The 12818-nt window shown below is 40.5% G+C and overlaps 1 protein-coding gene across 2 annotated transcripts in view; it reads right to left on the reverse strand.

Moving 5' to 3' along the window:
• Positions 1 to 12818, reverse strand: part of LOC121726700 — a 222231-nt gene that overhangs the window by 50648 nt on the left and 158765 nt on the right. For both annotated transcript variants that reach the window (XM_042114190.1, XM_042114188.1), the window contains exons 7-12: positions 12415 to 12491; positions 11035 to 11096; positions 9242 to 9413; positions 3762 to 3898; positions 1884 to 2088; positions 1208 to 1372 (exon numbers count right to left, since the gene is read on the reverse strand). In XM_042114190.1, the coding sequence (XP_041970124.1) occupies positions 1208 to 1372; positions 1884 to 2088; positions 3762 to 3898; positions 9242 to 9413; positions 11035 to 11096; positions 12415 to 12491 (818 nt within the window). The remainder of the gene's footprint in view (positions 1 to 1207; positions 1373 to 1883; positions 2089 to 3761; positions 3899 to 9241; positions 9414 to 11034; positions 11097 to 12414; positions 12492 to 12818) is intronic.

Here is a 12818-nt window from a genome sequence, read left to right on the forward strand (position 1 = left end):
AAACGGTTTCGTGGTACAAGCCCTGATTCTGTCGGGAGTAAGGCAGTTGTGTAGCGTTTTAAACAAGACACACTTTCGGGTACATTATTAATATGCATATATTATAATATATTATTAATCTATACGTGGGAGAGCCATGCTTCCGAGACCGCAGAAATACCACGTTCTCACAGAAAACCGGCGTGAAACAGCGCTTGCGCTGTGTTTCGTCAAGTGAGTGAGTTTACCGGAGGCCCGATCCCCTACCCTATTCCCCTCCCCTATTCCCTTCCCTACCCTACTCTTTTACCCTATTCCCTCTTAAAATGCCGGCAACGCACCTGCAGCTCTTCTGATGCTGCGCGTGTCCATGGGCGACGGAAGTTGCTTTCCATCAGGTGACCCGTTTGCTCGTTTGCCCCCTTATTTTAAAAAAAAATATATATCTACTTGTAGTACTAAGTAGGGACAAAATAGTTGCAACTTAATATTTTCCTAATTCTCAAAAAAAAAATTGCAACATGATACGTCTATAATTTCCAAATATACCAGCCAAACCATCTGTTATATGAATCAACAAAATCGTATTCCAAATGGCGAGGATGTTGTTAAATTGGCGAGATAGAATAAAGGAAAAACAACGGGCAAATAAATGCCGGTGGAAATTGAAATGGTATTCTTCAACGCATGCATTTTAATTCCGCTGCAGAATCGAGTTGTTTTCAAAGAGAGCAAATATTATATTCTGACATTTCGCGCACGTCATGTTGCAAGCATCTGGGAATTTTACGCTTTCCGCATTAGGTTTTATTCGTTAAGATTCTTCTATGCAAACGAAGATTAGTGAAATAAAATCTTTGAAAGTTGATACAAAATAGAAGAATAGAATCTGTGGGTATCAAGAAAATAGAAATCTGTAGTAATTTAGTGGTCCTTTTTCGATTTGGGCGCAATCTAAAGCGTTATGGCTAAGAAAAACGTTTTTCCGCCCACTTACTACAGGTTTTACGTTCCTAAAATATATAGTCTAGTTATGGGTAGGGGGTTTGTAGATGAGTTTCTCGAAAAGGTTACCAACTTCATACTGTAATACGAGTATAATAGACACTCATTATTCTGAAAATGCTCACATTCATTGAAGTACTGTTTATGCTACCCACATGATATTGGCGCTGTAGTGCGTATAGTCGCATTAGCTTTGATCTTATTAAGCTGTTGTGACACTCACCTGCACGTTGTACAACTTGAGCACGCTGCCGGCGGGGTACAGGTCCTCCCACACCTCGCGGCCGGGCGCCAGCGCTAGCAGCGTCCGCTCGCGCGCCCAGCTGAACCCCAGCGCGCCGTGCATGCGCCCCGCGCCCGCCAGGCACGTGATGCTCACGTTGTCACCCTGGGTGTCAAAGTAGTGTTTGGGACTACGAAATTCTCGGGGTTGCGTCATAATAATTTCAGCAAGAAATTAGCCCGGACCAGGGCGCTCCAAGAAAAATTGGTGCTTCATAAAATGAAAGCTATCTGAATGAAGTTCAGTTCTCTTACGGCCGTTCCCAATATTTGATCTATCTCTGGTTTTGCCCTACTAGAGATAGGAATAGCTCACATTAGACATTAGAGACATATATTTTATGTCAATTCAATGCTAGCTGCGATAGGTTGTATGTCAAACCAGAGATAGATTGAATATTGGGAGTGGCCGTTAAACGTTAAAAACATCCGAAGTAGACTAATGCAATTTAGGCTAGTAATTTTTTTTGGTAAAACTCCCTAAAATTAAAATTTAAAAACCACAATGTAACTCAAGTCGAAATATAACTTGCCACTCTTGCGTACTCAACAAATCTAAGATAAGAATGCAGCATTTCCACATCTTTCGCACTATGAGAGCAACGAACAAGCCATACCTTATTAACAGTGAGCGTGGTGGGCAGCAGGCGTATATCGGGCGGGGTGAGTATGGTCAGGCGGAGCGCACTGCACTGGCGGCGGCCGGCGTCGCTGGCGGCGCACGACCAGCGCCCGCCGTCCAGCTGCCGCGCCTCCGTCACGCCCAGCACCGACATTCGCCGACCCAGCGCGTCCTCCGCCGCCACGCGCGTCCAGATGTCTCTAAGTTGGAGGGACTGTTAGTTTTAGCTTTTAACTTCAAGTACTTCTATCTACTCAGTAATAAAGGAAGAAGAAGGTAGAACTAACTCAATGTGAAGTTTGGCAAGCTTTGCAGCAATCAAGTTGCAGTTTAGTTGGACCTAGGCAGTATTAGCCGGCGCGACACCAACTATAACTAGTTTTACTCGAAAACAATCGGCTAATACTAGATTTAACTTTGTGCCAATGGCTACGTTACACCTAGTTCAAAAGTAGGTATAACCCCACTAACCACTTCGGGTTTCAGGCGTGACATGCCCCACTAACTCTGCAAATAGACCTAAAATTTGCGCATTTTCCTTCCAATGTTGTCGAGCGATCTTAACCCATAATTAGGCGCATCAAAAAAGTCACACAAGTAGTCGCATGGGGTCTCCACTGACCCTAAATAAAAAATGAAAATTAAGTTGAAGGAATTAATGAAACGAAGTATTAATTATGCGAATTGTTAGAATCCTTGATGATAATTAATCTTAACAAGCAAAAACCTGTACACTAAAAAAATCAATCAACTACTGCTCTGTTTCGAAACCTCATAAATATCACTATGGTTGAGATCGAGATAAAAAAATATCTATTATTCACTACGATGACCAATTTTTTTTGCAGCACCGAAGGAAGTAGGTCCGTAGCTAACACTGACAAACATATTTTCCTCTTCTGGTCATCACCCCCTCATCATCATCATCATCACCATCCAGTGGCTGGGGATTATTTTAGGCATCTCTGGGCTCTAAAATCTTGTCTACCGATTCATGCCTGTCACAAATCGGTGCATAGTTTTGAAGTTCGGAGGCTAGGCTCGAAAAATCTCTTTTATCTTCAGAAACCTTCCAGCTGCCAGCGTATTTCACTATCTTGATCTATACTGACATTTTTACAGAGGAATTATATAAAAAAATGTTGTCAATAGAATGATATACTCATATATTTATAAATCATCCTAAATTATATCAAAAATAAATTAACAATTAAACATAATTTCCATAGAAGCGTCCATAGATATTATAATATTACAAAAATGGAAACTTGTCTTGTGACAAAAAAGTCACGTAAGTGGTCGCATGGGGTCAGCGCTCAAGAGATTAGCGACACATGCACCATTGTTAGCTAACCGGCTACCACTTATTAGGATACCTCAATAGGAGTTAGGAAACTACCAAAAGCGTCATTGCATTCCTGGAACTCTAGCACATTTTTTTTTCGGTTTGAAAGTGATTTGACCCCATGCGACCAATTAAGGGTTAAAGATGTGCGCGGCATTCTGTACATATTTAAAACTTGGATAAAGCTAACAAAACTGTTGAGTGTTGACTGTCAACACGCCTTAACAGGGTATGTATTTATTACAAACACCACATATCCGGCTTTAAAGTTGTCCTATATTAGTCCTAACTCCAGTAATTCCTAAACTTTTGGGTGTATGATAAACGCGTTTTCTCCTTAACACACGTGCTACATATCCTAACTAACATTTTGCCATCTACAACCGTGTAAAATACTAAGGCCTATTTTCTGAGGTAAGTTTATCTATTCACTACCTTTAAATAAGCTAATGATAAAAATTTTACCGATCAACAATGCTGTTTAATAACTTCTTTCCAAAAACTCAAAATCTGGACATAAGAACCAACCTGGTGGTACCATTAAAGTTGACCTTGACTCCATCCTTGTACCAGGTGAAGGCGATGTTGGAGGAGCCGTACGCCATGCATGACAGGATGAACTCCGACCCCTCCCACACCTCCGTCCGCTGGTTGACGACCAGGGCCTGCGAAAAAAAAATTAACTAAGGACGGGCAGGATTAACCCAGTACCCACCACCATTAATTGTCGGAGGAATCTCATTAGAAAGCTCTTTCCTTGGATGTCATTTGTTAGTATGGGGGCCAGCCTCATATCACATAAAAAAGTTATAGCTAAAATAAATCGATGATAAATTGTTTATTCCACAAAACATTCATTTTTGCCCCTGAATTCGGAACTATAATAATAAGTGCTAGGAATCTGGATGCAAAATATTAATCTGATCAAATAAATCACTTGAAGTTGCAACCTTTCATGAATAGACTTACTAGAGCGAGTGTTTGGCAGACTTACAGTAAAGTAGCTCTATATTAACGCCAGGTATACTGTTTCATCTTCCGTTAATGCAATGGGCAATGGGCATTCACTATTTCCAACGAGGGTTTCTGCTCTTAGCCTAAAAGTACTGATTGGGCTGATGATGAACCTTGTACCCTCTAGAGTGCCAACCTCACTAGGCCACGGACGATGGGACCCGCAATGAAGCCGCATTTGCATACAAACCGTCCGGACGTTCGACCAAATGTAAATGGTTTTTATAGGGTTATAAGGCTCGGAGCGAAATCTTTACGACTTCCATCTGCCTCGTAAAACGGGACTAAGTGGATTAACGATATCTAAACATCAGGTACGGGAATGCGGTAGCAATGCGAATGATGTGTGTCTGTCGCTTTTAGGGCCACTTCCAAAACATAATGAGCAGAGGCGCGATTCAGCAACGAATAAAAGCGATACCTACATTTTTTTAAAGGGGACACAAGCAAACGGGTCACCTAATGGAAAGTAACTACCCTTGCCCATGGACACTCGCATCATCAGAAGAGATGCAGGTGCGTTGTCGGCCGAAAATTGCAATGGCAAATAGAAAAGCCTCTTCACATTTGAATTTGGTACGGCTATTGTGCATCGCACTTCATCTCGTTTTGATGTGAAAATTAGCACAGAAAATTGACGTGTGACATTGGTAATGTTAGGATCAAGCCGATTAAGTGTTCGAGAAATAGCATTCCCAAATTCAGAAGTGCGTCAATTCGTTGAGCTAATTTTCTCGACTAGTTATACTCCTGACTAGGGAATGCAAATCACGCGGGGACATCTCGAGAGTTTATGAAAATCAATCTCGCGAGATATCGTCTTTTTTTATACCGAGACCGATCTCGCTAAAAAAAAGCCGAGATCTCGCGAGAAAAAGATTGCATTCCTCTCGACAAGTACGCACTATATGTAGAAGTATTTACTGTCACAAAATGATTCAGAATAACTACGTCAATTTGCTGAGCTATAATTTTCTTGAGTAGTACGCACACTGTAGTAGTATTTATTATCACAAAATGATGGATATTTGTATCGCAAGTAAACATTCACTGCGTGGTTCCGTTTCTGTTACGTTTATTGCATAATTTAGTACCGCGTTGCCGATTGAAATTCAGCGTTTGAGCAAATTATGAGCTATTGAGGAATCAGCTGGCGCAATAAGAGTCTTTATTCCAATTGATCCGATTGCCAAATGAAATAAAGACAGTTGATTTAGTTCTGTTAATGGCATACGGTACGAGCGCTATAATATGTCGGGCCGCAGCGAAGCGGGTCGCATACCTTATTCTGATAAAAATTGATGATAATTATGTTAGTAATAATCTCACTTTTGTTCGCCATTGGATCAAGTGAGTGAGTCTTGCATTGCTTTCTCAAAAGTATAATTATTAACGGTGGGTAAGTCATAAGTCATCTATAGTATACTAATATAATACGTAGTGAGACCGATTACCACATATGGCTGCGCAGTGTGGCATAAAAAGGCTGAACAAGTAAACTGTCACAAAAGACTAAACAGCGTACAGAGACTGGCATGTCTAATAATCACGGGTGCACTCTCGTCAACACCCACCGCTTCCCTCGAGGCCCTGATCAACTTAACTCCGCTTCCTCTGCTTGTTCAGATGGAGGCCAAAAAGGTGGCTCTCAGGGCCAGGACGGCGGGTGGGACGAATTGGGTCTCCACCCCATTTCGACAGCTGGAACAGTCTCTCAGTGAATCACCTATCATGGCCATGCCATCAGATGCCATGATCAAGGTGTATAGCTTTTCGAAGCAGTACCAGGTTTTTATACCTTCCAGGGAGGACTGGGAAAGGAAAAATCCAATCGATGTCCGCCCTAGCGACATAGTTTGGTTCACGGATGGATCAAGGAAAGACAACCGTGCGGGAGCCGGAATCTACGGAGGCAGGCCACCAAAAGGCAAATACGCCTGTTTGGGGGAGCTTGCGACCGTGTTTCAGGCTGAAGTCTTCGCTATCCTCGGTTGTTCACTAGAAAGCCTGGAGATGGCCCTAGTTAATAAAAACGTTTTTATCTTCTCCGATAGTCAAGCTGCACTTAAAGCACTGACTGCCGCAGAAGTCTCGTCCAAATTAGTTCTGGAATGCATTGAGACGTTAAACATGCTGGGAAGGAACAACAACATCCGCCTAGTATGGGTCCCGGGCCACAGCAACGTCCCCGGCAATGAAACCGCTGACGAGCTGGCTAGGCTTGGGGCCGAGAGTCTCATATATGGTCCAGAACCATTCTGTGGTATAACTCCCAGTACCACAAAGCAAGTGCTCAAGGAATGGGGTCACAGACTATGCAGGAAGCAATGGGCTGAGACCCCTGGCCTTGAACACTCCAAGGCACTAATTCCTGACTTCAACAAGAAACAATCAGAATTAGTGCTCACCTTGGGTAGGAACCAATTAAAAATCCTTACCAGAAGCCTAACTGGGCACTGCAAGCTCAACAAACACCTAAACAGAATGGGTATTTGTAGCATAATGACTTGCAGATTCTGTGAGGAGGAGGATGAAACACCTATTCACCTTCTCCTCGACTGCCCTGCTCTACTACAGAGCAGGAACAGGCACCTTGGTCGCCACGAATACTCGTCCACAGAGGAAATTCGTGGCACCAACCCCAACCATATCGTTCAATTTATGAGCAGTATAGGGTTGGGGATGATACTCTAGTGCGAAGGAGTCACAATAGATCCTCATGGGTCGCAGTGACGTCAGGGCTACAGTGACCTGCCTTCTTTAAAAAAAAAAAAAAAAAAAAAAAAAAAAAAAATACTAATATTATAAAGAGGTAAACTTTGTTTGTATAATTGTAATGAATAGGCTCAAAAACTACTGGACCGATTTTTGAAGTTCTTTCATAATTCGGTAGCTACATTATCCACGAGTAACATAGGCTAAATTTTATTTAAGAAAAAATAGATTTCCGTAACATATTTGGGTTTTTCGGAGACAAGGTGTAAAAAATCAACCAGAAAAGTTACTTATTTTGCGTACGCTGCCTAAACTATAAAAGATAGAACCATAAAATGTTCTAACCAATTGTAGATCTTATAAATATCTACAAAAAAGTCCGCGACACACTATACCTATCTATGTCAAGTGAGGCACAACAATTTTTTTATTTGAAAAATCTTGAATTTTTTGGACTACATTTAAACGCGTTTATTTTACTCATGCTATTAATCCTTATCAAAATAAATTGTTTAATCACTAAGTACAGTTTATGTAGATAATATTTGGTCTTTGAATGACTAAAATTGAACGTTTGGTTTTGAAGTTATGGCGAAATTAAAATATGTATTACGATTTCTACTGCACGGCCCGTCGCGAAGTGGGCGTCATCAAGGGGAGTTTAGATGTACTAGTACTTTTCAGAGTTAGAATATTACACGCTATTAACATATTCTTAAATATTTGAAAATGCCTAAGAGAGCTAGGTCTCTTATAATAATATTAGTCACTTCAATAAAATAATATGGGTAAAACAACGTTTGCCGGGCAGCGTTTGCATCTACTAGTTACTACTAGTAACTCATAAATGAAATAATTTTTATGCACTGGAGGCATACCTATAACTGTTAATTATAATATTTAACCAGCGAATAACAATACAAAGTTGGCTTCGTATTTGTCTGACATAATTGTTGGAAAAAGAAAAAAATTGAAAATCGGTTCATAAACCACAACAAAAGTAATTATTGTTGAACATATAAAAATATAAATAATATCTACAGCCGAATGTATTATCTCCTCTTTTTGGAAATCGGTTAACAAGTCATATGACACACAAAGAATGTTGAATAGTTAAAATCCCAAAAACATGATCTTCATTACTAAAAGGGTCTTCACAAACATTCGTAAATAAAATCTGACTTTTGTTACCAAATTCCCGGGATTTTCAAACAATATTTACTGCACCCGTAATGGCACTATTATTCCCCCACAAATGAGACGTATAAGTTCGTAATTGAAATGGAATTTTCATCCGGCTCGATCGGATTTAATCGCGGTGAATATTAATGTGGGAGCCTGATGATACGCCATCACAGGTGTCCTGGCGCAGGCTCCGGCGAGAATTAAAGCCGGAAAAATGTGAACAATATCCTTATGTATTACAGCGACATTGTGCTTGGCATTCTTAATATTTCATGCATGTCCTTTTCATAGAAAACTAACTGACCCGGCAACGTTATTTTGCCATATAAATTATTTCTAGTATCAATATAAAAAGTAGATAAACCTATTCTCAGGTCTACCGAATGTACTAAACATCGCTTAAATTAAAATCGGTTGAGCCGTTTTAGAGGAGCACAAACACTGTGACACGAGAATTTTATATATTAGATTAAATTGATGAGATAAAACAATATATAGACAAAGTTGTGCTGTCAGTTTTATATCTGCTAATTGAAAACATCTAAATGAATCAATTAAATGACCCGAAAAAAGTGAAAGCATACGATTAGCCCTTGTTCTCATTAGGTAAATCACGAAATTCCAAAATAGAAAGTCCAAACTGGCGGTGCAGGATGTAGAGACAAATCTTGCACATTTTGCGCACAATATTCGTACTTTCATGTGTATTCTATTTACGGTGCAAGCGATTGAAAGGCTGTGTTCATATCAAACGTCGTCGACACAAACAAAGCTAATGAATATGAGCAAGCTCAGCTCAATAGCAAAACGTAAATACGTATTGTGGTTTAGGTGTTTAGGAAATACATTAGCGGCATAAAGCTTAAGTTAAGCGGCAGTCAGTTAGATGTGAATGCAGCCTTATGTCAAACAGATCAGCAACTGTATTTTATTAATTAAAAGCGTGAATGTAAACTAAAATGCTTGCTTATAATTAATACAGTGACGGCATAACGCTTGCTCACCTACAGATGCTGCCATTCAGTGTGGTGTAGTCTACATTTCTCCCCGAAAAACAGATCACAACAAAGTATAATTGATTAAATATTACTTACGTGTAAGGATAGCGCAGGGTGCATATCGAAGTCTAGCGTCGCGGGCAGCAAACGCAGGCGGTCGCGCGCTCGCGCCGGCAGCCGCGCCAACGCCGCCCGCAGCGCGCCCGCCTCCCGCCGCGGTCCCCATACGCGCAGCCACACTGAGCGTACGCCGTTCAGGTCTGGGACACTGGAAATACGTCACTGTTAGAGACAGACCAACCATGTTAAGGGCCTCCAAGTTGAGGCAGACGTCCGCGCCTAACTGTTGGGCATCTACGATCAAGCGGAGGCTCTAAGTGCTCCCACTCAAAACTGCGAATTCGCATCGTATGGAAAGTATCTGCGACAAAACTCATAATATAAATGAATTCGCACGAATTCGTAATTAGGTGTGGGAGACCTGGAACAAAGTATAACTGAAGGTTGGTACTTCGAACGCAAGAGAACACAAATAACATCAAACATCGATGATCAAGAGTGAAATCTTATAATAAGTCCACATTCGAATGTTAAATTTTCTATCTATTGTTGTTCTAATAATAGTTCTCTAGTTTGTCTTCTTGTGTTACCAGCAACACATTATGGGGCCCAGTGATGAAGGCGCTGCACATGAAGTCATGAGGTAAAATTTGACAAATCTATAGTAGTCCTGCGATGTCGCATAGTCTCTCGTAAAGTCGTTTAAATATTACACGTCTCAAAAAAACATCCACAGCTGAACATAGAACCTCCTTTTTGGTCGTTTAAAAATGTGATAGCACATCTAAACGAAAGCCATCGTAAAATTAGCAATATAAAAGTTGTGAACCGATTGGAAGTCGATCAATCATGCAGCTCGTTATGGTTTATTACACGGATGTGATTGATAACCGTGTCCTTGTATGGGACGTGGATATTAGAAATGACAAAATGGCGCATTAATGCTCGATTACGGCGCATATTACGCCGTGCGCCCGTTGCGACTTTTTGTAGCGATGTAGTCGCGATACTGTCGCATATTTGCATCGATACAGTCGCGATGCAGTCGCTAGCTGTGCGTTTTGTATGGAGTTGCAAATGCGACTAACGCGCGTTAGTGATGCAGTCGTGCGCTTCATAGTCGCGCGACTGCATCGCTACTAAAAGTCGCAGTGGGCGAAGGCCCTTACGGCCCGCCCCGCTGCGACATGACATAATGTGCGCGTAACTTTTATAAGTACCTACATATTTAATGTACCATTGAAGAAATTGATTGATAAGCAGTTGACGGACCAACGTCATTTGGTTGAGTTATGCCGATTCAATGAGTCGTTTCGTCAATTCAACAAATTACTCATTATGTCAAACTCAGCCGAAAGATCACCACTCGTGTTCTGCCGGCTGAGTTTGACATAATGCCACCAACTTACATAGATCCGCCAGCTGCCTATGGATCAACTTCTATGACTAACATTGAGAACTTGATTTATAGGGAGTTGGTGCATCAACGTAATTTAGTCGAGTTATGTACGGCTCAGACTAACATAGACTTGACATGTCGACCTGCCTATTAAACAACTAAAAAATCTCTGATAGTATGTACATAATGTTTTAATACCTGATGCTTACAACAAAGCAAGAATAAAAGCTGCAAATAAAGTTTAAAAAAACCAAATCAAACTATGCAGCAAGCCTTATTTCCACGCGCCAGGATAAATAGAATTATTGTCACTCAAAACCATCGACACAAAATATAAAATGTCGCGGAATGTTAACTCAATATCTGCTGAATTCAATTTATACGACAAGTTTCATAAAGTCGTCTGCGAGATGTCTGCGATGTTACCCACCTTATATTTAAAATTTCGATTTCCTCGAACGTTACGTTCGATAGCCTCAGATAGTTTGACATCTGAAACAAAATAATAACGTTATTCTTTGTAATTTCAATTTAAAATGTAAAATAACCACTGACCTCCATTATACAAGTACGCTGGACAGATGATACCCAGCTGTTTTTTGTGCCTATTTGAAGCGGAATCAGCGCCTCCAAAATCGGGGGAAGAGAACTAAATCTGACGTAACTTGCAAATGGCCGCTCAATATCTATCTATGGACGCTTCACACCACGTCAGTCTGGCCCTGTGGTAAGTACCTGAAGGACTTGTGTTACAGGTACCAGACAACGGAAATATATTTAATACTTTTATATTATACATATATTTAAGATTTTTATTATATGATACACATATTTAATACACATCCATGACCCAGGAACTTTGAAAACTTTTTGTTCCGTCGGCGGGACTCGAACCCGCGACCCCCGGCTTGAGCTACCAACGCGCTCACTACTGAGCCACAGAGGTAAAGAGGCTCAATCGCTATTGGTTGTAGAAACCAAAGAGAATATAATCACTACGGTGGTAGAAACTAGTATTAGTTCCAAGTACTCCCACTACTGCTATCAGCGCCAATATGACGACGACGTCATGTTTACGTCAGATTTAGTTCTCTTCCCCCGATTTTGGGGGCGCTGATTCCGCTTCAAATAGGCACAAAAAACAGCTGTCATTTCAAAGAGTATCATAGGTCCAGCGTACTTGTATAATGGAGGTCAGTGAAAATAACAAAATTAAATAATGATAATATTATGGCGTTTCCAGCCATAGACTTATTTATATATACTGTCGTATAAGTTTATGTTTCCAGCACACTACATAGTTGGCAGGCATCTAGACACGTAACAAAGTTACAAGAAGTACTGTATAACTGTAGTCGCATAGAATAACCTAAATAAAAACAATAAACAGGGATTGTTAAGAAAGGTAAAAAATACACACACGTAAAAATTCACTTTAACAAAATATGTGACGTTTGATTTGAAATTCGAACGTAAACTTTTTTATGTGCCAGCGGCTACTACGTTTTTGACACAGACAAATTTAATTGCGTTTCTATTTTTTTTAGTTTGGAAACTACAAATAAAAGTTTTGAAAGTCTTTTTATCGTATATTGTGTGCCTAGACTCTTGTAAAACTAATTAACAATATTATATAATGACTTAAATGAGTATCCATATACTTAACTCATAATATCATTAGCCCAACAATCCCCAAGCGGCAGCCGGCTGCCGCATAACCATTGAAAATCTATCGTGTCTGCGATACCCACGATGGAGGTGTTAATTATTATTAGTGCCAAAAATTTAAATATTCTACGAATATACTTACATGTTTCATGATGTCCTGTGATATGTCCGTGCTGGTGTTGTCGACGATCTGCAGGCGAGTCTCAAACCGCGCTGCGGCTGCAAAAAATTGTACAGTTGCTGACATCTATATTATTGTGTATCGCATTCAGCGTTGCCAGACGTCCCGATTTTGGCGGGACGTCCCGATTTTTTCATCAAAATTAAATGTCCCGCGCGGGACAGGCTCAGTCCCTTTTCGGGGAGAGCCTGAACGTACGCGCAGCGTGCTGACAAAGAAAGGTGCGTAATGAAGATAAGAGTGTGGGAGATAGAGAGGCGGATTTTCTTTGGCTACTTTAGCTATCAATTGTCACGTAAACGTTATTTTAACGCAAATAAAAAGATAAAAATTTCAAAAAACCTTTTCATTTTATACCTTTTTTT

The sequence above is a fragment of the Aricia agestis genome, chromosome 4 (genome assembly GCF_905147365.1).
Source record: "Aricia agestis chromosome 4, ilAriAges1.1, whole genome shotgun sequence".
NCBI classification, from domain to species: Eukaryota; Metazoa; Arthropoda; class Insecta; order Lepidoptera; family Lycaenidae; genus Aricia; species Aricia agestis.